Raw genomic sequence first — 24,879 nt, 5'->3', positions numbered from 1 at the left:
GACGAGCCTATGCGGGTTCTGCCAAAGCCACTAAAGTTATAACCGGTGTCTGTCTTTCTTTGGGGTAAAAAGGGGAGTAAAAGGTTTAAGGTAAATTTTTTAATTTCCTTGTGTTGATCTATCTATTCAGAGTCAGGGTATCCTCTATTTCTCGAGGCAATATTTTAGTTAGAAGGCAATTAAGAACTCATGCACCTTCGGAGTCATCACCCGGCTTACTCAGCTTCCTTCGGATTGTGAGACTTGGCCGGCGCCCGTGCTCACAAGCACGCGGAACGCTGGCCGCTTTCCCCGCTACTGGTACCTCGTGCATGAGCAGTCCAAGTTTGTGCACGAGGAGCTCCAGCACCCAAACCCCGACACTGCCCCACACCTGATATCTGGAACATGGGAAGTGGTTATGGTTTGTGGTGAAACGGCCTTGTGGGCCTTCCTGGGACCTATCCCAGGCTCATGGGACAGAAGTTCCTAACCCTTGCTCTATATCTATAATTGAGGAAACAACCTGATCTTTATCATTTGTGTTTCCTTGCAGTCTCCAAAATCTTACTGATCAATATGGTATGAAAAAGTGAAAAGAGAAAGTATTTTTGCTGCTTTGCCAGCAAGAATATGTAAATAAAGTATCTACGAGGCTCCCTTAACACCTCATCTCCAAGGTTATTTACTTATAAATAAAGCTAGAAAATTATGCACGCTCTCCTTGGTTGTCCTAATGGCTCTATTTCGCCCCCTGCTAATAGAATGCTATTGAATGACTATTTTGAAGCTTAGCGGGTTTTGATAAGATTGGCTACAATTACTTGGTGTCCTTTAGTGGCATTATGCTCTCTGCAGTAAATAAGCACTCCCCCCCCCCAAAAAAAAACCCCTGTCTTCTTCTTCTTTTTCTTCTAAAGACAATAAAAAATGTAACTCTGACTATGCTAGAATTTAATGTGAAGGGAGATAGAGAAGATACCAGGAGGAACAAGCACAATAATAATGGGCAAGTTCACTTATTCTAAAACTGATGGGACAAATGTCAGCTCAAGGCACTCTGCCAACGAAAAATTACTAGATAGCATAAATGGCTTCTTCCAACTGCCAGCTCTAAAGCTCATTTAGAGAGAGGTTCGATTTAGTCTTCAGTGAAATGCTGAAGATGTCCACAACCCTCTGCAAAAAGCTAGGATTTCATAGCAAAGAGGGAGATTAACATTTTCACAACAAAATCGAAAATTCTTTCTAGTAGCACCTTAGAGACCAACTGAGTTTGTTCCTGGTATGAGCTTTCGTGTGCATGCACACTTCACGACTGTTTTGAGGCTTATTTTACCTTACTGCCACAGTAGCACTTCTCGCGGCCCTGTACAGAAATGCTGGTCAAGATAAATCACTGTTGTATCCTAATACCTACATTAAACATGGTGTTGATCATGCAGAGCCCTTCTACAAACAGGTTCCTGTGATGGGATAAAGCTTCCATTCCTCTATGGATTAGATCTCAGGAAATCCCTTAAATCCAAAAAAAAAAAGAAGCTAGTGCTACAAAACCCCCAAACACTCATCCCTTTAAAAAAAAGAAGCATTATCTGCTGGCTTTGGTAACAAGATGTTTAGGGAGAGTAAAGGGGAGTCTCTCTTTCCCATCCTCTGCCAACATTTTCAACCATTTGGTTAGTGTGTGTGTGTGTGTGTGTGTAGCAACCACAAATGTAGTATTGAATATATCCAAGAACAGGGCCTTGACTCTTTCCATGAACCTTACCCCCACCTGAAATCTCTTTGTCTCTACCTTCTGAAACCTGGAATAATGTTGTGGTCACTGTCCATAGTTAGAAGACTGAAGACTGCAGAGATACAATCAACTAGGAGAAAACTACCAGATTATGACCAGTGGGGGAAATTAACTGTTTTGGGGAAAGTTCCCCCGCCCCAGAGGCAGGGGTTGTTCCTACATGAAGATTTGAAGAAATTTGCCCAAAAGTGTTTTTTTCTGGGGGGACGCAGGGATACACATACCTCTAAAAATTTGTGAATCTAAGTTTGGCCTCATTGAGGGGCAGTATTTCAATATGAGTAGGGAAATGAGAGTACCCCTAAACATTAAAAAGCACTGCATGGGACTGTCACGTTCCCACTAGCAACAGACTGGGAAAACATGCATATTCCCCGTGAATGTTGACCAGTCTGACAACTATTGAGCTTTTCCCTTTAGGCTCCCTAGAAAGTGAGATAGCTGAGTCGGTAGAGCATGAGACTCTTGATCCCATTGTCACTGGTTTGAGCCCTACGCTGGGCCGGCTCTGCAAATCTATGATTCTAAGATTGGTGCTTTGACAAACAAATCAGAGTTTACCCATGGGATATATACAACTCTGTCAATAAAATGCCAGACTGAAACCCAGATGCTGCTGGAAAAGCTGATTCCAACAAATCTGCGCTGCTATACTCTTACAATATATTAACAAAAGGATTTTTAATGCTTTTTTTATTTCTTCACACACACACACACACACACAACACTTTTCATGCTTGCAGACTTACAATAATGGCAAATAAAGGAAATAACAGCCCTTCAAAAGTTTTGCTTTGTTTTCTGTTGGAGCCACAAAGCTGTTCCAAATGCAGGCCCCACCCCTTGCTTTTTCCTGTTTATCATCAACACACTAAACCCTGATAAGGATTTCACACACAAATTGTTCCATAAGAAAAGAAAGTGGAGCGGGAAGGGAGAAGGCATTGGGGAGCTGGGGAGAAGTAAAAAGAACTCTGCATTATGGCTTTATCCGTCTTGAGAACAATAATTGAAGTGCTCAAGCCAGAGGATAGGCTAGCATAAAAATGCATAAGAGCTACTGCTGGGTTAAAATAAATAAAAATAAATCATAGTAATCACTTATGTTGTTCAGAGGATTAAGGCCACTTATGTGGCTTTTAAAGAAATCTCTCCTGGGTGCAGGGTATTAAGAAAAAGATTTATTTATTTTTCTTACCGGAGGGTCCAGATCCTCAGCTTCAACTGTTGTTATAACCGTGCCCTTGATTGCATCAGGAGCAACCATGCCCCTGTACAGAGGTTTTCTAAATACTGGGGAGTAATCGTTCATATCCTGAAAAACATAATTAAGAATTTACTGCTGAAGCTGAAATGAAATTATGGACACATTCACAATGGTTCTTTCAAACTAGGCTCTGCTCAGCCTCTTCCCGTTATCCAATTCATTTACTATTGTCAGGCCTTCTGGCTCCTCAATTGTGTTACTTATCTGCGCACAAGACTGGTACTCAAGAGGAGCATGCAAATTTTTCCATGCAATGTAATTGTGTAAAGAATTGACATCAAGTAGATCTGCTTCATCAAAACAATTGTCATTTCAATAAATGAGATTTCCAGGGACTGAGCAAATTCTTGTAGGCTGTGAAAATGCAAACTCTAGAGTAGCGTCTTGAGAAGTAAACATATCACTTTTTTATTTTTAAACATAGCTACTGATAGGTAGCTTTCATCATGTGATCTCTTATGAAATTGGGTTTGGAGTGATCCAACAGGTTTTGAGAGAGGGACTCTTTTTCCTTTTAACAAAACATGATGCAAAATAAATTTGATCAAATCCAGGGTTTTGTAGAAACTGTGATCAATCAAATACAGTGGCAATAACAAGCTCTGATATGAAATACCTTAACTTTCAGGATCATCATTACTGCATGACCTATATATCCTATGGGGAGACTTTAACCATGCTCCCGTGGAGCCAGTTTTTTGTAGGTTCCACTCACATGTTGAAACAAACGTTACCACTCTCCCATGCACGTAGGAAGAGGCAGCAATCAACCAAGAATAAACGACCAACCCAGTTTAAGGGAATCTGCCTGCACTGGATTTGTAACCCATACTGGCCAGAGTTCTCCATTGGGTATAGTGGGGCTATATGTGTGGCAGGGCCCTTTCGCATAAACCCTGAGGGTATAGCTATTCCTGAGTGTGATCCCCATGCATTCACTCAGCATGTGAATAGAGCTATTGTGGTTGGAAGTGCTGCTCATCCAGCACAAGAAAAGCAATCAATGCAACCACCAGTCCAAGTAATCACCAATGCCACCAAACTCTAACACTCTCTCTCTCTCTCTCTCTCTCTCTCTCTCTCTCTCTCTCTCTGTGTGTGTGTGTGTGCTCTGTGTCTGCATTTCTAGTTCATGTGTGTTTGAAGGGGGTGTGTGGATAGAGCTCCATGCATTTTTTCTCCTTTTTGTTTTGCCTCTCGCCCACTTTCTCCCACTTATCATTGGTGAGGTTTGAATCTGGTCTAGCTTAGAAAATTAATTAGATGGGGGAGAACACCTTTTTGTCAGGTTCAACATGCTAAGTGAAGGAAATACCACATGCCTGTTTGGATGTTGCCTGGGGAAAACCTTTTTCCAGCTGACAAACGTATTCTGCAGATCAAGTACCAGTGGCTCCAGATTTCCCCTGCCCCTGACAGATCACATGAAAAATGCTGAGGGTCTTGGTGGACCACCTGACAAGTTTTCTGCCATTTCTAGCAATTGTAATGCACTGTGCTAGTTGCTGAATTATTTTTTCAATTGTCTTTTTACAGCCATGTTGTAGACCACCTGAATGAAGTGCATGGATCATTGGTGGTCCATAGACCACAATTTGGGAACCATACCTCTACACTACAAAGGTGCAATCTGAGTAGCCCAAGAAGTAGGCCCTCCCCCCTCTAAATAAAATGTTGTGGCTTTCCCCCACCCTATTCGTTCAAGAACTTGTAAAACAAGGGATTATTTCAAGCAAACATCATATTCAGGCCTGTCAAATATTGCTATGTCCCTTTATTGTGTCTGTACTGTTTCCCGATAATAGATGACAAATTCAGAACGCCTAAACATTTGTGTTCATCTTCTGTATGTCCTTATGTCCTTTGTGTTAGGAAATCAGCAACTATAAATAGAAATGCCAGAAAGAGAAATGATGTAGAACATCCTCTGATAAGAATGTTTCAGAACATCCTCTTCTATGGGAAATGACTGGAAGGCCTTATTTATATTACTAAGGTAAACAAATCAGGAGCAAATAAAAGTATGAATGCAAAGTTGCCTAAAATTAGAGTCACCATATCTCCAAAAGTGAAAATCAGGACACAGTTGTTGAGGTTTTCTTTGTAGGGGAACCAAAGTTTTTAAGATTCTTTTTAGTAAACCTACAATCATTTTAAAAGGCATTTTTGACATGATTTAACCCCTGTTGCCTATTTCCAAAAAATTATCCAGGATGCAATTTTCAAAGGCTGATTCCAGGAAAATCAGGACTTATGGCGGCCCTAGCTAAAATGCTGAAAGACAAGAAGTTTTTGACATAAAACCACATTTTTTCTACTGAGTCAGTCAACACATGAGTATTTGATGTAGTGAAAGTTGTACAATTAGCAACACAGAATGTTCTTCAACAGACATTCAAAAATTCAACCCTAAACCTTTACCTTTAAGTACCCCATGATTTTGATGATATACAAGCTTTGTTCTTAATCCCTTGTAAAGTTCACTGTTTGTAAAAAAAGTTACTGAAATAATATTTGGAGAAATCTATTAAGGGAGTGGACAAGTTGGATATGATAGTAATTTAGCTAGAGGGAAAGGGCATACTTCTTTTGAAAGTATATGTGAGCAAAGGTATAGGTAAAATGATAGTTTTAAAAGCAGCTATTTTCTATGAATGAAAAGTTTTGAGTGTCCACCCTGCAATTTTTTTTAAAAAAGGAAGGCTTTGTTATCCCACAAAAGGAAAAGGAGAAAAAAAACTTCTTTCTAGCATGCATATGTCAGATGAATCAATATGTCAGATGAATCAATCAATGTAAATACATAGTAAAGAATTAAGAACATTTTAAAAGTAGCAGGGAGATTTGGTAATACAGCTTTTATGTCCTCAAGTAAAGTTACTCATGCACAATTGCATGGAGAAGAATGCATTATGGTTGGAGAACATCTGCCATTGCTAGGAATGGGGGCCTTTTTTATCTCATTTGCCTTCAACTTGACGGGGTCTGTTCAGCCTGGCATGTCTCTGCATCAAGACAAAAGTGTGGTGGGTCCTTATCCAAGAGATGCCATTTGCAGATGATGTGGCCTTGACAGCACACTCTGGGGAAGCTCCATAGAGATTCATCAAATGTTTTGCCCAAGCCTGCAGGGAGTTCAGCCTCACCATCAGCCTGACGAAGATCAACATCCTGGGTGAGGACATCACCAGCGCTCCACGCATCAGCATTGGTGGCCACATACTTGAAGAAGTAGATGATTTTGTCTGCTTGGGCTCCACTATAACCAGCAACCTCTCCATTGACACTGAGCTGAATAAGCATATTGGTAAGGCAGCTATAGCAAAGACTTGCTTCTCCAAGGGTATGGGAGAATGTGATGCTAATGACCAATAACAAGATGAAGGTCTTCCACGCTTGTGCGTTGAGCGCTCTGCTTTATGGTAGTGAATTGTGGGCAACTTACACTCACCAGGAGCAACACTTCAATGCCTTCTGTATGTGCTGCATCAGGAAGTTTTTTGGCATCAGGTGGTAGGACTTGTTTGAGTCTCAAACAAAGAAGTGCTCTCTCAAGCCCACATTCCCAACATGTTCTCAGTGATGTCTATGCTGGCTTGGTCATGTCCACAGAATGGAAGCTGGTATGATCCCCAAGGACTTGCTCTATGGGGAGCTGGCTTCAGGCACCTGGCCCATTCGCTGACCAACTCTGTGTTACAAAGATGTCTGGAAACATGACATGAAGGCTGGACAAATCAACCCTGCCATGTGGGAATCCCTTGCACACTGTAGTGCCTGGAGACCACCAGGTTGTGTATCCACAGCAGTGACCAGAGGAAAAATGACGACATGGAGGAGCACAGAAAGAAGAAACACCATGGTACATCTGCATCAGCACACTGGATGCCTTCCTGTGTCCTGCTGCAACAAAACATGTCTCTCCCTTATTGGTCTCTACAGCCACAGCAGATGCTGTAACTCTCCAACAGTTTGACTTCACCCCTGAAAGCACACTCTTCCATTGCCCCCCAAAACAAACAGATGCAAACAACAACTAGACTTACAAGAACACTGACAGAATTAATTTCATTTGAGTGTTAACTACGTATTTCAGCTGATTGCCATTTCCCTTATCATTTCATATTAGATATTTAATAATACTCTCTTTATGTGTTACTCATCCATACAACATATCATTAGTAAAAATGTGACAAAAATGTAGAAAATAGGGAAATGACATTCAGTTTGATGCCGTATCCTAAACATACAGGCTTTTGTTTCAATTAATTATTTGTATTAGAATTTAGAGTTATGAAGACAGCACAGACTTATACAAAATCCCTGGATTATTTCACTCAGGGGATTTATGTATATGTTAAACAGCATGGGAAACAATATTGTAGGATTTTGCACTGAGTATTGAGATGTGATAGATGCCTCACAACCTCTGCTTACTGAAACTGCACAGGCAAAATGGTGGTGGCAAATGTCCTTTGACATTATCAGCCTGATGGAAGAGACAGTGAAATAGATACCACCTCATATCTATTTGGACCTCTCTCAGGTTTCCCACAACTTACACTTCAGTTGTCACTTATCTCCCACAACTCTGTGGAATAAAAGTTGCACATCTTTGCCAGGCATCAGATATTGTGATCTTTGAGTTGTCAGAACTAGAGTAGGAACCTCTCTTCACATGTTTTGCCACTGCATTATCCTAAGGTAAATATAATCTCTTTCAGTTATCTCTTTCATTGACTAGGATGACTATCCACACAAGAACCCTAGAGCTATACCTGTTTTAAACATTCCCAGGGGGGTTACTACTGTACTTCTCTATCATTTAAACAGATCAATGCTAGTTCATAATACAAAATCAAATATTGCCATGCAAAATATTAATTGTTATCTGCATATTGTTTCTGTTGATTAAAAGCCAAATACGTGGCATTTCTACATTATTATTATTATTAGTTATTTTACTTATTTCTTGTTTCATATTGCGGTAGATGCAACCTGAAATCAGAAGACAAAATGCATGCTTTTCTTCTGAGATTTCATGCTTAAGTTTATGTGTAAGGTTTGCGTGATGGTGCTTCACGAGTAACGGAGCAAGAGCCCAAACAGTCTTTTGCAGTTTTATTGTGCAAACTATTTACAGTGCAGAGCTACAAAAAGCATGTCTGTCTCAGTCGTTGGCACAATCCGGGAGTGACCCCTTCTGGCTCCTTCCCCAGCATAAGAGTTTTGGCACCCCAAATCTCCTCCTACCTTCCTTGTGTTTCACCCCTCTGCGCAATTGGGGCGCCAGAAACGGCGTGTTTCCCTCCTGACCAGCCGAGCGAGGTGAGGTGCTGGGGCTCTTCGCAGCATCCCCAAGCCCTCACCTCTCCTGGCTGGCCCCTTCCCCTTCCTCCCCACTGGAGGTATGGCTGCTCTTCACGCTGGAAGAGGTGCTGCTGCTCAATTGGCGTCGGGGCTCTCTGTATGCTAACAGACCCTCCATTCCCCCCAGCAGGCCAGGAAGCAGTTCCCTGACAATATGTGAAGATTGCCATATAGGAGGAACGTACATGAATTCTGACTGCACATTATGAACTCTGTCTTGCTAGCCTTGGAATTATGCCACAGTAAAAATAAAGACTGATAGACAAGATTTCCGGAAGCCATCCCTGTCATCTTGGCTCTGGCAAGATCTGCCAACACCCTTCCATCAAGATGTGAACTGACAAATCAGCTCTATTATATTTAAGAGGCTAAGAAGTTGACAATGACTTTGCAAAAGAGGAAACAAATACAGTAAACAAACAAACACAAGGTCAGTGAAGGACACAGTGGGACATGCATTCTAGAGACACAGAGAAAGAATGTGAGGGTACTGAAAATTGGCCAACTATTTACTGCCTGCTTAGCCTGGTCTCTTGCTTCTTCCATTCTTTTTAGTGAGGTCTGCAGGGAAATAGTGCTTAGAGGGGCTGCAAGCAATTAGGAGAGATAACAAAATCACTAGCCAATAATGGCAAGTAAGATGCTCACTGAAAGCTAGAGTCCTGTTATACAAGATGAAGATAAATTAAATTATTATGTACAAATCAACCTGTAAAACAGCTAGATTATGAAAACATAGCCCATTTCACCTGTTAACACTTACATTTCTAGTTTGCATTTGTTTTTAAAATGAATGAAAAATTAAATAAATGAATCGCCATTTGGTTAATCATTTCTAAAGCACAGACAAATGAATAAACATGTGAATGAATAAAACTTGTTTTAAATGCTTTGCACTGAAGGCAGTGTTTTGCATTGATCACACGGGCCAGGATGCTGTGTGCTGTTCACAGAAATGTCACTGCGAGAAGCAGTTGAGAAAGAGCAGTGAAAATAACAAGCCAATAGATGTCAAAGAAAGATTACTGGGGCATCAGAAATAAAGGGAGGGAGGCAGTGAAAGCATACACAATCACGAAATTTAGGTATGATAGCATTTAGGCTATGTATGCCATTTCCCTTTCCCCAATCTGTCTGAAATTAGGCTGGATTGAAGTAGTGGGTGCGTGTGCCTGAAAACATGCCAATAGGATTACACATAGGGAAGTTACAAGCAGGAGATCTGCAGCTGGTTTTTGAACTGAAAGTTACAGGATGGCCTATGAGGAGGCTTTGCCCAAACTGCTTACATTTTTGACAGTTCTGATACCCTGGGAGATAGCAGAATACCTGCAAAGTTCATGCTGTTTGGAAGGAAAACATGGAACCTACAGATAAAAGAAGCAAGTGTGGATCTCCTGTTGATATCAGTGGTAAAAGGAATGATTGCGGGAACAGAATGATAAATGAACTAATGCAATTAAGATCTATTTGTAACTAAGATGTATTTTCTAGTTACACATAACTTGTTTTCATTTCTATTTTGTATCAATTAGCAGAACTTGATTCTACACGTGAAACTCGAAAAATTAGAATATCGTGGAAAGGTTCGTTTCTTTCTGTAATTCAACTTAAAAGGTGAAACTAATATATGCGATAGACTCATGACATGCAAAGCGAGCCTTTATTTGTTATAATTGTGATGATTATGGCGTACAGCTGATAAGAACCCCAAATTAACAATTTCAACTTTGGGGTTTTCATCAGCTGCATGCATTAATCATCACAATTATAACAAGCAAAGGCTTGACATATATCGCTTTGCATGTCATGAGTCTATCTCATATATTAAACTACAGTAGCTAATGAAAACAACTGCTTACATAAATGGACTTTTCCACGATATTCTAATTTTTCGAGTTTTACCTGTAGAACAGGCACAGGCAAACTAAGCCCTCCAGATGTTTTGGGACTACAACTCCCATGATCCCTAGCTAACAGGAAAAGTGGTCAGGGATGATGGGAATTGTAGTCCCAAAACATCTGGAGGTGCCTATGTCTGTTCTAGAACATACTCATATTTTCTTCTGTCAAACCTGCACAGCTTGATAAAACCCAAGAGCTTGATATAACCCTCTTTTTTTGCTGCCTGCTCCGATTACAAAAACAAGGACATGTGCAGAAAGGCGTGGGAATGTTAGCTGACCCTCCTTTGTTTAATTGATATTAGAATGATTCCCTCTCCCAAATTACATGTTCCAGAAGTCAGTTTATCTAGACAGTCAAGTATGTGAATCTCACTTTCATTATATGCATATGCTGTTGCATTACTCTCACAATCCTGGGCCGAACTTAAATCACTTATGAATAAATGTTTAGGTTATAAGGCAGAATGGTTGGCAATCAACTATGATAAAGCCAAAGTATTTATCTTTACAAATGAATATAAGAAATATATATGTGTTTCAGATCATTAAGCAATTGAATGGGGAAATCATTTCAAATATTTGGGAGTTATTTCTCAGCCAACATTGTCCCTGTCAATTCAGATTCAAAACATGACATCTGGTGTATTGAATATTTTAGTGGCAGTACTAAGTTTTTATTATACAAAAGGAGAACAGCATATACCTTCAGCTTAAATGATTCAGTTCTCTTGGATGTCCTTAAAAATACAAGCTTCTCATACAAAATACAGACACACATATATGTATGAGATAATCAGAATATATACACTTTATTGTATAATGGGCCATGAAAAATAGCAACAAATGTTCCACAAATATTCCTTAAATAAAAAAAGTGTGATCTTGACCCTACACTATAGATGCCTGGAGAGAGTAAGGATACAGCAATAGTACTTTTCCATTAGAATTCTATTAGTATGAAGGATGCAGGCTCTGTCATGGCAGAGCCTGGGAAGAAAGCTATTGCTGGTAGTAGCTGAAAGGATGTGTTTAGTGAAGGAGGGGGTCAGTAGTTTTGGCTCTGTGGGATCCAAAACTCCACAGATCTTCCAAAGAGCCAGTCTTCAATGTCCTCAGCCATGCCCACCTGGAGCTGGCATTGGAAAAACAAAGAAGAAATGAGTCGTTTTCCAGCCCAGATTGCCCTGGTCAAGTCAGATTCTAAACATTACTTCTGCTGCATCAAACATTTTAGCTGCACTGCTGAATTTTTATTCTACAAAAGGAGAACAGTGCATACATTCAGCTTCAAAGATTCAGGTCTTGCATACTTTTCTAATGATACAAATGTTCAGGACAAAGTACAGCAATGGAGTATTTATTTTTCACACAAGATAATCAGAATATAGATACGCCACTGTCTCAACACTGGTGTCACTACAACTTACCTGCTCTGGCAGAGCTCTGGCGTGTTGGAGTAGGAAGCCAAAACTTACTGCCTTCCTGCCCTTCCCCATCCCAGGAAAGTGCAGCCCGTGTCTGAAGAGGGTCTCTGCCCTGCAACATGGGCCACTGCTGCTGTTGCTAAGTCATTTCAGTTAACGCTAATTATCAATTTGTTGTCAGTGGAACTGTCTGCAACAATTATTGGCAATACGGAATCTACAGCAGAATCGTATCAGAAATAAAGGAGATTAAGCAGTGAGGAGTTTACAGCGAACCAAAGAACTGATTGCAAAGTGATTAAAGTCAGCAAGGCAGAATTCACTAATACAGTGCCAAGTGACCACTGCAATGGGAGCCGATATTTGGTAGGAGAACTGTAACAATACTAATACTAGGAGAAACTCAAATTTTCTTCAAATGGCATCATTAGGAAAATGATATATTTTTTAACCTCAGCCCTGTTTTTTGTTGGCGTAACAACTGATGGCCAGATGACCATATAATTCCATTACGTATTATCAGTCTGTCTGACTCACTGTCTTTCTCCACTCCCTCACAACTGTTTGCAGTGGCCTGAGTCCAAACCTATTCCCTTTCCCTGCATGCCTGCAGCCTGAGGAACTACTCTCGCATCTGTTCAGGTGCAGAAAGGGGTGTATGTGTCCCCTCCCTCCATTTTGAAACTTCCAGTAACCCTTTCACTGCCACCATAACATAGTATCCACTGGGCTGTACTGAAGCAGCTGCCATGTCATGCCAGACCTTTAGTCCATCTAGCTGTGCATTGACTAGACAGCCCAGGCTCTCCAGGGTTTCAAACAGCAGATTTTCTCAGTCCCATATAGAGATGCTGGGGACTGAACTTCTGCACTCAGAGTACCGGTATGTGCTCTATCACCGAGTTACGGCCCTTCCCCAAGATTTTCATACAGTATTTTCAGTCTAAATGGCAGTGATACATTGGACTGCGTATTAAGTGCAATCAGAAAACCTATAGCAAGTTAGTGACTGAGTATTGTGAGGGTGGATGACTTTGCCTTGTCCTTTTATGAAAACTTTTTTGGATTCTCCTTGCAAGTCTTGGCTACTTTTCTTATGACAGTCGAAAATGGCCACTTTCTCTTATTCTCTCTCTTTAAACTAAACAGACCTTAAACTAATTGCAGTAATGTTGTTAACATGGCACAACGGCCTCTTTTTCATATTTAATGTTCTGCAAGCCTAAAGAAGCTAATTATTTAAATTAAGGGATAATGTTCACAATGAAGTATATGAGGCAATAAAAGGCTTAGGCAGACAATTAAACACCGAAGTGAAGTTCAGGAGTCTGGTATCTGCTCAAGCTTCTTATTGCACAAACCGCCCAGTGTGCAAGTGCATTCCTTTTCTCCAGATGATGAGAAGTCCATGTGTAGTGGATCATCATCCAGACTAGGTAGCTTTTTCTAATCCAGATCTGTAGTGACATGGGGAGGGGGGATTCAATTGGTGCCTTGAGATAAACTTACATGTGGTTCATCACATGACAACATCCCAACATAGCTTTCAGCTGTTCAGTCATGTTATATGCACTAGATTCTAGTTCGAGTTGATGTCAAGACTCTGACTTGCAAAAATGCCGGAAAATGACTTTTATGGAAACATAGAATTGTAGAGTTGGAAGGAATCCCGAGAGTCATCTAGTTCATCCTCCTGCAATGCAGGAATCTCAACTAAATCATACATGGCAGGTGGCCAGTCAACCTCTGCTTTAAAACATCCAAGGAAGAAGACTCCCACCTTCTGAGGGAGTCCATTCCACTGTCAAAACAGCTCTTACTGTCAAACAGTTCTTCCTGATATTTAGTCAGAAACTCCTTTCTTGTAACTTGATTCCATTGGTTTGGGTCATACCTTCTGGACCAGGAGAAAACAAGCTTGCTCATCTTCCATGTAATAGCCCGTGCGATATTTGAAGATAGCTATCATACCTTTTCTTAGTTTTCTCATATCTAGGCTAAACATACCCAACTACTTCAACCATTGCTCATAAGGCTTTGTTTCCAGGCCCTTGATCATCCTGGTTGCCCTTCTCTGAACACCTTCCAGATTGTCAATATGTAAATTCATACATGCACAAGGATGTGAGCATTCTGACATACTTCCCCCCTTGCTGTTTCTCCTATAGTACATGTGGCAGTGAGGCTTGTTTTTTCCATGTTCATTTGTACAACATTACAAAGTAAAAAAAATCAGACAAGAGTGGTCTGGCATGTACACAAATGTCAGGACAATAATTTCTTAAGAAAGCTACATAACTTCCCCAACAAGCAGATCCTGTTGTCTTAGTACAACTACGAAGACAAATTATGACCACCAACACTAAATACAACTGCTAATAGCAAACAATATATTACTTTAATAGCAAGCAATGTTTTAGTTTAATAGCAAGCAATATTTTACTTTAATCTTTTTTGGGGAAACATTTTTATCTACAGTGTCTCTAAGGTGCTAACAACCAATGTTTTCATTTGACAAAAAACATTGGCTTTCTTTGCAAGCACAAGCCATGTTCCACTAGCACTATCTCATTCTCCAGCACAATTGTAGACTACTTGGGTTAACTAAGCATAGTTTTCTTTTACTATGTAACCAGAATACTATGGTTACAAGGTACTGTAGTTTGTATTCCTGGTTTGCCCCGAACCTGCTATCTATAGTTTCTTTGTTCAGATATTATAGGAAACCATGGTTATTTAACCCAGGAAGTTTCAATCATGGCATACCAACAAGGGGTGGCATGAAGGTAGAACTTGCTTGCACAAAGCTAGTGCATGTCTTGGTTTAATAAGCTGAGATATTTACGTCCAAACCGGGCTATTGTTAAGGACTCTTTTTAAGACAATTCAGTCACTTACTGGTCCTGAGAGACAGGTCTTTGCACATACCAATATGTACATTAATAGAGATCTCATGAAAATATGTGAGAGGAATAGTATGCATTCAAATGATGCTCAAAAATCATGTTTTTTTAAAAGAGAGAATTAAAAAACCCACAGATGAAAATACAAACTGTCTCAGCTCAGATACTAGAATGGTTGGTTGTTGTTTTTTTGCACTGTATATAACTATGTCAGAGTATAACAGGAGAAATCAATAGGCATGCCATGTTGATTTCAATGTGTCTACTCTGAGTTGGATACCTAATAGGATACAATTCATTAATAGCAACATAACCCTAACCAACAGCACCGGTGTCTCATGTACAACAGAAGATATAGTTGAAAAAGCTCACTGCTCAGAGGACCATTAAATGGCCCAAAATGAAGATGGGAAAGGAGGTAAAGGGTGATCAGTGAACAGAACATACGGGAAAGGAAGAGTAAGATGTCACAGGATAAACTGTGCTAAATGATGACAAATAAGAAGCATAAAAATAAGGCGTGTGTCTTGTTCAAACAAACCCTGCCTCCAATACCCTGGCTATACTTCAGATCTGTATGTTCACCACCAAGGCCCATTGAATGTGGTCAGAATCCACCCTGAATTCAGGAATCCTACACAATCAGGGTTCCCAACTGAAGGGGCAATTCTCACTGTGTTCAGCTGACAGGAGTAAGAATCTTGCCACAGAGCTTTCTGCTCACTACAAAAAAGAACAGATAGTGATATCAGGGGGAGGGGAGGGGAGGGCTGGTGTGTGCCCCTGAAACGCCATACACAGTTTGAGCCCCTACACTTTCTTTTGAATGTCTGAAAATGGTGTGTGTGTGTGAGAGAGAGAGAGGGGGGGGGTATGTCTGGTACTATTCACACGTGGAACATTTTCATGTTTCCATTGTACAGAGTATGTAAACCAATAGTTTCTCTGTGTTTCCTTGATTAAAACCACTGAACAAAGGAAAAAGAAATAAACCAAACTGGTATCTTCTGCAGAGATGAAAGATGCTAAAACACTGCCCCTTTCAGATAAACACATCTTCACTGCCCTGCTGCAGCCCATCCAGCAAGCACCATGTGTGTCACTAGTGATTCATTCCCCATTCCAAGAAAATGTGGAATGGGCCACCAATGTACATTTAGCAACGAACAGCAGCCAATCACAATCCATTGAAGAGCATACACTTCAACCACGTGTTTGTGTCATGTTCACAATTTACATTGCTACCATTACACTAAAAATGTATTGATTGTACACTTAATAATATCATGTCTTTAAAAAGCAGGAAGAATAAAGTAACAAGATCCCACACGAGATTATGAACAAAGAAATATTTATAATGAAAAAGCAGCTTTTGCACGGTCATTTCTTTTGGAAAGCTGGAGCTTGTGACAGCAGAAATTGAAATTCTAATGCAGCATGTAAAAGCAGTTGATCCATAAGCAAGGCTCATAAAACTACGGGTTTATGCGAACTTAAACTGAAATATAGATGTTGCTACTTTGGCAAACAATTCTGTTGAGTGTTTATTTCAATCTTTGGGGGAATTTAAAGGATTCACCAATCCAATTTTGTAACTCACAAATCTAGGAGCCAAGGCATAGCTCTGTAATTATGTACATTTGCAAAGCAATTATATTTGTTAGTACTGTACATTTTAAATGTGAACAAGTTCCTGCTATAACGTCTGCAGATATATGCAAATGAAAGAGAATGAACATTATAAAACTGTAGGGGAAAAAAGAGGTTTTCTCTTCGGTGCCTCTGCTTCTGCAAAAATACATTAGGGTCTCTGTTTAATGGTACCATGCAGCCAATTAAGTTAGAAGATAGGAATTTTTTTAAAACTCTTACCCTTATTCTCACAGTGACAGTAGCAAGGCCTGGAGGCATTGTTCCCCCAATATCGAAGGCTTCCACTAAAAAAGTGAATGCTGCATCTGGGTCAGGAAATGACTCAAAATCCAAGGACTTTATAAGTGACAGGTCCCCGTTAAATCTGTTCAATGAAAAATACTGCAACGCTTCCCGGGTTCGTATTCCATAGGTAATATTGGCTCCAAGGTCAATATCCTTAGCCTAGAAGACATAAAGAACATTATTTTGGCTTCCAGCAAGGGCAGTAAACACAGAATTCATTTAAAAACACCACCACAACAACTTTGGAGGCCAAAAATTATTATTGCTTAATTTAATCTGAGTAATTACGGTACGTTTCCCCCAAATTGTTTTTTCCTAAAAATATATTTAAAAAATCTGTTAACACAATATATTGGATCCAATAAATCCTAAAACAGGCACTTCTGTCCTTCTGAACTCCAGACTGTAGGCACAATACCTCCATGAAAACACAGCCCCACAGAGAAAGACATAGAGAAAAAAGGAGCTCTTCCCTCTACCCCACACACCTTGGTGTGCATTGTCTTTTACCTGGAATAGGAGGCTGATATGCCTACATAGTGCTTTTTTCCCTCCCCAGGATCCTGATAATTAAATTACTCCTATGCCACTGAACCATATTGCAATTGTTCGCTGTGCAGCTATATAAGAGGGGGTCAGCTATCTTGCACTGGATTACAGGCAACCTGTTTGTACTGCAAGAGTCTGAAGATACATATAGATCTCTACTGGCTGCAATAGCTTCCCCATCCATTTCATGACCACATGTAAATTTCTTTGCACACCAAGATCTTCTTTCTCCTTTGGACAAATGGGCTTGCGCAAATCTTGAAAAATCCAGGAGTACCTTCAGACCCCCCCCCCCCAATTATAATGCATATGCTTTTCTTGCTGGTATAAAAGTTTTGCTTTACAATCACGAAAATAGTAAGTAAGCTAAAACAAGTTGCAGAATTTCAAGAAGCCTTTAAGGTGCAATCAGGGGTAGGGAACCTCCAGCTGTTTCTGGATTGTGTCATTCTAACAATTAGACATGCTGCTGGGGGCTGTGGGTAAGTTGAAATTCAACAGTGTTTGGAAGGCCACAGGTTCCCCTTTCCTGTAATACAGTAATAGTTTACTGTATCTGTACCATAAGGAGTTAGATTCTATTAAGAAGACTTTATTAAATTCAAAGAGATGCTGAGATTAATAAGGAGTCATAATTCAGGAATTCAATTTTTTAAAGTACCATTTTGGGGTGGGGGAAGAAGATCTAATGGTGCCTCAAGATATTTTAGTATTAATCTAATTTCAAATATTGATGATCTTTCTTTTAATTAATTTATTATGAAGACTGCCAGTGTTATAGACTGCCTTTTGTAGGTTAAAAACTTAATATAAATCCCAGAAATAAATGATTAGAAGTTTTATTTTTCCCCCTACTAATTTTTTCTCAACTAATTTTAATTTTTTCTTTTAAGAGATAGCCAAATAGGTGGACCGGTTTTGATGCAATACCATTAAGATATATTCTTCTTCACAGATAATATTCAGGGAACTCATGGCTCTCTTACCTCTAAACGTAGGAAGACAGTGCCTGGGGGCAGGTTTTCAGGAATAGTCACTGTATAGGAGGCATTCGTGAACACAGGGCTGTTGTCATCAATATCCAGAACTTTGATTCCCACAGTTAATGTTGTACGGCGGGCATCCACAGCTCCATCTGTTGCTTCAACAATGAGTTCATAATAGTCCCTGTTTTCTCTATTTAGCTTCACTGAAGTGTAAATACTGCCATTGGATGTTATGCGGAAAATATTGTTGAAGTTCGCCAAACTGTAACGGACTTGACCATTTACTCCAGCATCTGGGTCAGTAGCCTAAAAGATAAGGGAGGAGAAGAAACATGAAATCGGGAGCTTGTAGCACAAATAGACCCTTTTCAGGCTAATGGAAGGAATTCAGGTTCTTTGATACCAGAGTCATAGCCCCACAACCCTAAGAAAGCATGGGCATCCCGGACCACTAATCCAAACCTCCTTGACAGAAATCCAGCTTCCCAAAAGCAAGGTCCCTGAAGGTCGTGGGAAGGTGCAAAAATAAGCCTACATAGCTGCCTGGGGTTGCTCTAAAACTGGCTGCAGGAATGCTAAATTCAAGTAGGGACCAGGAATTAAGAAGAAGGCTAGGAAGTCCACACCTGCAACGAATAGTTAAGCAGTAAGGATAAATAAACAGTAGCTGGTACAATGCTCCATACAGACCCATTTCCTAAAGTCCACACTTTTTCCTGAATCTCTTGAATTATATCTATAATGCAAAGAAAGAAACTCTGCTTGCTTCCACTTTCTGCTGGGTGTTACCAGTTGCCAGGGGGAATGAAATCCTCAACTCTGTTCCTTTGGTCACTTGCTGCCAGTCCTACTTGGACCCACAACCAGCCCTGCTCCATTACTCCATTAGAACCATAGAAGAGGAACAGAACTCAGAATATCAGCAGATGTGACACCACACTTCCTCTTCTCTTTACCTTAAATAAATCAAGGCATAAGTAACTTGGCTGCATGAGAGAAGGGAATGCCCGCTTGAGTAAGACATTTTCATTTGTGCACATTTCTAAGAGCCTACAGATAACACCCCACAAGTTGTTACATAACATAAAAGTCCCTGGTTATCAGCACTACTGTCAGGAAGTTTCCAAAGACATTTAATATCCTGCCATGGTGCTCAGTGGGAGGCATAATAATGAAACCATTTATCTTCATGGAAATCAATTAAAAGTTAATTAAAATGGTTAATAAAAACCACACACTTGTTTCTCTTTTGTACTACATCAACACAATAAACTGGTGGTTTCAGCTTTATTTGTGTCTCAGGTTAACACATCCTTGCAAACAACGCCTTATCAAAGTTGCCTATGTGGTGCCTACTGTGGCTTCTGCAATATAAGTGTTAATGTTTAGAGCGCTGAAAGATGCTGCTTTCACTGGGATGGGGGGCTCAGATACAATAGTAACATATGCTGCACATGTTACATTTCTGCCTGATAGGCTGCTGCTAGAGGAATAGGATCTGTGCCCCAAGATTACCATGTTAGGCACACATTCAGCAGTTGCAACATTTACTAGTAGTCTATCTGCTTCTCCACCCCAACAGCTGTTAGATTTCTGCCTGCCTTAAGAGTAACCTGTCAGCAGGGGCAAAAAATAGCAATCCTAGTAGGTATGTGGATATGGTAGCAACACATATAAGCAGGGTCTTGTCATAAAAGTGTATATAATATGGCGGATCTCTGTTATTCTCATTTCACAGATGGGGAAATGAGTTCTCTTGGCTTTTTCTTTTTAAAGACAGAATGCATTGTGGGGATTTTAGCTGAGGGAGTAGTGACAAGAACACTATATCTTCAAAGCCTTAATCCATGGAGCCAATGTGTGTGCTCAGATAGTTTTGCTTTAAACAAGGGCCACATGAAAGCAATTAAACAGCTGCTAACTGGATTACAACCAACACCCATTAAGACAATAGTAAATTTAAAAAGATTTATCGCTGTCTAAAATTCAACAGCCAAGTTAAGTTGTATAAACATGTAGCTCTTAATTTATCAGGGGAGCAGAAAGCAGAAATGCCTCCAAGTAACAAGAGAATTTTTATTTGTTAAAAGAATACCACCACCACACACCAAAAGTATTATTATTATTATTATTGCCATTTTCTTCACTTGAAAAGTTCAGAGCAATTTTTGCTTCAATAAGCCTTCGTGAAAAGCCTATAAAAATAAATGAAGGTTTCAAAAAAGCATATGAGCCTAATACTACAGTACATATCCCAAATTAGCTGAAAGAAAGAAAATCAAGACTCATGCTCAAGGGAGGAGATAAAAAATATAGGAACATAAGAGTTGGGAAATGCCATAGTGGTAGAGCATCTGTTTTACCTGCAGAAGCTCCCAGCTTCAATCTTTGGCATCTCTAGGTAGGACTGGGAGAGACCCCTGTCTGAAACCCTGGAGTGCCGCCATCAGTCAGTGTAGACAATACTGAACTAAATGGACCAATTGACTGACTTCATATAAGTCAGTTTCCTATATTCCCAATTGCCTTGCTGGACCCATCAAGTCTAGCTCACTGTTTGCCTTGCTGGAAGAGAAGAGAAGGTACAGCAACTTTAGGCCCACCTATCCACACTTGGCACTATTGGGCAAGATGAGGAAATTCTTAGTAGACCAGAGTGGGCTGTCCTGGAACAGAATGCAGGTGGGGTGCCCCTAGGGAGAAGGAAGATTGCCAATGCAGGAGATGAATCCCCGGAAGAACATGACATAAAAAAGCAGGCTGCTGCAAAATTGATTCCATGCCATCACCTTGGACACTGATTCTCAGCCAGAGAAGAAACAGTAGTTTCAGACCTCAGAACACACTGGGGTGACAACAGAAGGAAGATACAGTGCACAGAACAATTTCTGCCACTCCCAAGAAAAGGAAGAAATATCTGGTAGTGGCATGTGACTCCCTTTGGAGAGGGACAAAGGCAGCTGTGTGTGTGTTTAAGTTGTCTCTATATTAATGCACAGTGTATGGGAATCAAGCAAGAAGAATTTGAGTTCTTAATACAGGAAGACAAATATGACCTAACAGACATTACTGAAACCTGGTGGGGTGAGACTCATGAATGGAATGTAGAAATTGAGGGGTATAAACTATTCAAAAGGAATAGATTAAATAGGAAGGGAGGAGTAGCAGCATTGTATGTAAAAGATGAGAAGAGATCCGTGACATTGAACATGAAAGACAGATTGAGATCATACACCATCAATGCAGGCAGATTTTGCAGGCCTTTGTCCATAATGGCTACAGATCAGTATCATTAAGTTACTATCTATTCACAGAATTCTCACATAAGAGAACAGACAAATGCTGCTAATATTTGTCTACACCTATCTGGAGGCGGGCTTGTTTATATTCAATGCTGAATCAATGCTTTGTCTGTTTAGAATGAAACTCTGCATAAATATGAATTAGGGTTCTTCCCACCTTTTTTCTAGAAGAAAAAACTTAAATTTATTCTCTGCCAATAGCTGCATCTTGTCAATGACCGTAACAAAGGAAGAGGGTGATGATATGTGCTGTTGGGGCTGCACTTTCATTATACACAATCAGAATTGTAACAAGCCAGTTCTTTTGAAGTTTCTACAATATTTGCTACTGCCTGATCTAATTGACTACCATTCTTTGTAATGTACATAGTGTAATACCTTGGATTCAGAAGCAAAGCATCTGGAATTTTCACAGCATGAAAAACAAACTGCAGCAAAGCACAAAAAATTAAAATAAAATGACCTTACACTAAGCAGATACTAAGCAGAGATACTTAGAGAGATGCAGCAGTATGATTCTGAAAATTTACTGAAGTTCTCCTTTCTTAAAGCTCTGGAATCCCCTTTGACTAATTTAATGATCTATGGACTTTTAAACTGTGGGTGGGTGCATGGGGTATAGTTTTTATTTTTTATTGTGGTATATTTTTGTGTTTTTATCTTGTAAACTGCCATGATCCTTGGATGAAGGACGGGATAGAAATTTAATAAATAGCAATAATATATAATTAGAATTATAGACTGAAGTCTGCTATCTCTATACAGTCGTTACCTTGGATCCCGAACACCTTGGTACTTGGACGTTTTGGCTCCCGAACACCGCAAACCCAGGAGTGAGTGCTCCAGTTTGTGAACATTATTCTGAACCCGAACATCTGACAGGGCTTCTGTGGCTTCCGATTGGCTGCTGGAGCCAACCAGAAATGTGTGTAACCACATATTTTAACAGGAACCTGAATGTGTGCCAACTAGTCGTTTCCATAATTCTGATAACCAAATACTAACACTAAATTGCCACTGTCCTACAGTCTGCACCTTCTCCATTATCCTAATTGGAATAACTGACTCCATTCTAAACATATCTGTTTTGCCCTAAAGGGTAATGGAATGACATTTATTTCTTCCACAAAGTTTAAAATATAGAACTCAAACCTATTCACAGGAATTACAAGAATAACACTTGCATTCGTTAACAGGGGAACTATATGCAGGCCTCAGTTAAACCAAGAAGCCCAGTCCGGAGAACTGCAGGTGCAGAAAGCTACACATCCACTGCTGCACTTATCTTTTTGAAATGTTGCTCATGTAGCAAGGACCAAGCAATTTTCATCTTGCTAACATAAATCACCCACAAAATTCTGATGAAGCATGGTGCTATAAAAATTACTGGATCCAGAGTAACGGCCAACTGCAAACTAGTGGGTAGTACAGAAATCATGTTCTCTAAAGTGCAGGTGATGTTTTCTTAAACTGGACTTTCCTTGAAGAAATCCCTGTGTCAACAGGAGAACTCAATGAATCAGGCACTTATCCAGTTTTCTGTTTAATTAGCTTTTCTTTTAAAGCCATTTGATCAATGCTGCAGATTTTTAAACAGTGATGTGGAATTAAATATTCAATGAAACCTTTCAACTAGTGGAAAAAACACACCTGAATGGGGAGACCATAATTTAATTATTATTTATTGAGATTTATATCCCACCACTCCTCTAAGGCATACATGGTTCTCCTCCTCCCCATTTTATCCCTTATAACAACTTGTGTTATAGGTTAGGCTGAGAGTGTGCGACTGGCCGAAGGTCACCCAGTGAGCTTTTTGGCCAAATGGGGATTTGAACCTTGGTGTCCCAGGTCCTAGTCCAACACTCTAACCCCTATGCCACAGAATGCAGCATAACTAACCCCAGCAAAGTGAGAATTATCTTAGAAATAAGGCTTTTTTTGGAGGGGGGGGGTGGAGGGAAACTTAGATCTTCCACTACAGAAACATTTCCCCCCTCCATCACCTAATGGAAATTGGCACTCAGAAAAATATGCACTTCCCTGCAAAGTATCTACTCAGATAAATTAGTTTTGAAAAGATATCACAGGTGGTTATTTTAAGGTGTGGCTTGATAAACTAAACCACCTAAAATAACATAAGAACCCTCCATAATCCACGCAAAGGTGTATATTCCAATTCTTAGAACCTTCACATTAATGTACCTAAGCGCAAGAGTGCAAGAACTTTATTGTGCTTTTAAGTCCCAATAGTTTCACTGGGATTTAAATGCATTTAAACTTGGTATTGCTTCCTTTGTCTACATGACACCCACAGAAGCTCTTTCTGGAGTGCCTTTCTGAAAACCCTCTTCTAGGGAAGGATTAGGAATGTTACACACATACCAAAAGGGAGCACTTAGCTCTTAGCCATTTCTATTTATTTCCCAAAGATTAAACTTGCCAATGGATTCTTAATTGAGAAAGAGATTCAGTGCAAAGGGATGTAGGCATTTTTACATTTCACATGTCAGAGCAGAATATGTAACATGCCGTGCCCCATTGTGTGAAGTAGCTTCTTAAAAATGGGAAAATATTTCAAACTTTGTAATTATGAATAATTCAAGAAGTTAATTCCGACATAATCTATTCTCCTCTCTTCCCCTTTCAAGGACTCCCACTGTGACATTAAGAAAAATAACCAATGAACGGGATGATCCCTGCCTAGGAAGTAATAGTTCAATTTCATAGAACATTAGGGAATATGCTGTAATTTTCTTATAAATTCAGTTTATTTGGTCAACATTTCAAAGCCAGAGAGTGTACTCTGTACTCTACACTGCTATTTTAATTTTCCCCACTTTTGCACAATATCATCCCCTACCCACACTAATCCCTCTGTGAGTTTGAGTTCAGAAATTAAGGCTTCTCTCTCCAAAGGTGGTCAAAGAGTATTACTGAATTAAGGCATTAATAGAAAGTTCACCTGCAGGTTACAATTATATATTTATTATCCAGCCCTTATAGTGTGATAAATTGTTGCAGGATAATAAAAGAACCAAAGAATTTAGGAAGTGGTGTGTGGAATGAGAGTGTAAGGAGATAACAACAACAACAACAACAACAACAACAACAACAACAACAACAACAACAACAACAACAACAATTTATACCCCGCCCATCTGGCTGGGTTTCCCCAGCCACTCTGGGCGGCTTCCAACAGAACATTAAAATGCAATAATCTATTAAACATTAAAAGCCTCCCTAAACAGGCCTGCCTTCAGATGTATTCTATAGGTCTGGTAGTAGTTTTTTTCTTTGACATCTGGTGGGAGGTGTGGAGAACTAGCCCAATGCCAGGTAGGGGTTAACTTTTCTGACAGTTAGAACCCTCAGGGGCGGGCTTAGCCTGGGTATAAAACACCCCTCCCAGTGGGCAGTAAGGCAGTTCGAGTTGAAGTGTGGGCAGGAGGA

The 24,879-nt window shown here is 40.0% G+C and overlaps 1 protein-coding gene across 12 annotated transcripts in view; it reads right to left on the bottom strand.

Moving 5' to 3' along the window:
• PCDH15 (protocadherin related 15) overlaps positions 1-24,879 on the bottom strand; it is a 441,732-nt gene that overhangs the window by 102,648 nt on the left and 314,205 nt on the right. For all 12 annotated transcript variants that reach the window (XM_033149148.1, XM_033149157.1, XM_033149155.1 and 9 more), the window contains 3 exons: positions 18,125-18,430; positions 16,524-16,748; positions 2,979-3,095 (listed from right to left, as the gene is read on the bottom strand). In XM_033149148.1, the coding sequence (XP_033005039.1) occupies positions 2,979-3,095; positions 16,524-16,748; positions 18,125-18,430 (648 nt within the window). The remainder of the gene's footprint in view (positions 1-2,978; positions 3,096-16,523; positions 16,749-18,124; positions 18,431-24,879) is intronic.

The sequence above is a fragment of the Lacerta agilis genome, chromosome 5, assembly GCF_009819535.1.
Source record: "Lacerta agilis isolate rLacAgi1 chromosome 5, rLacAgi1.pri, whole genome shotgun sequence".
NCBI lineage: Eukaryota > Metazoa > Chordata > Lepidosauria > Squamata > Lacertidae > Lacerta > Lacerta agilis.
The sequence above is the reverse complement of the archived record's forward strand: the minus strand, read 5'-3'. Positions and strand labels throughout refer to the sequence as shown.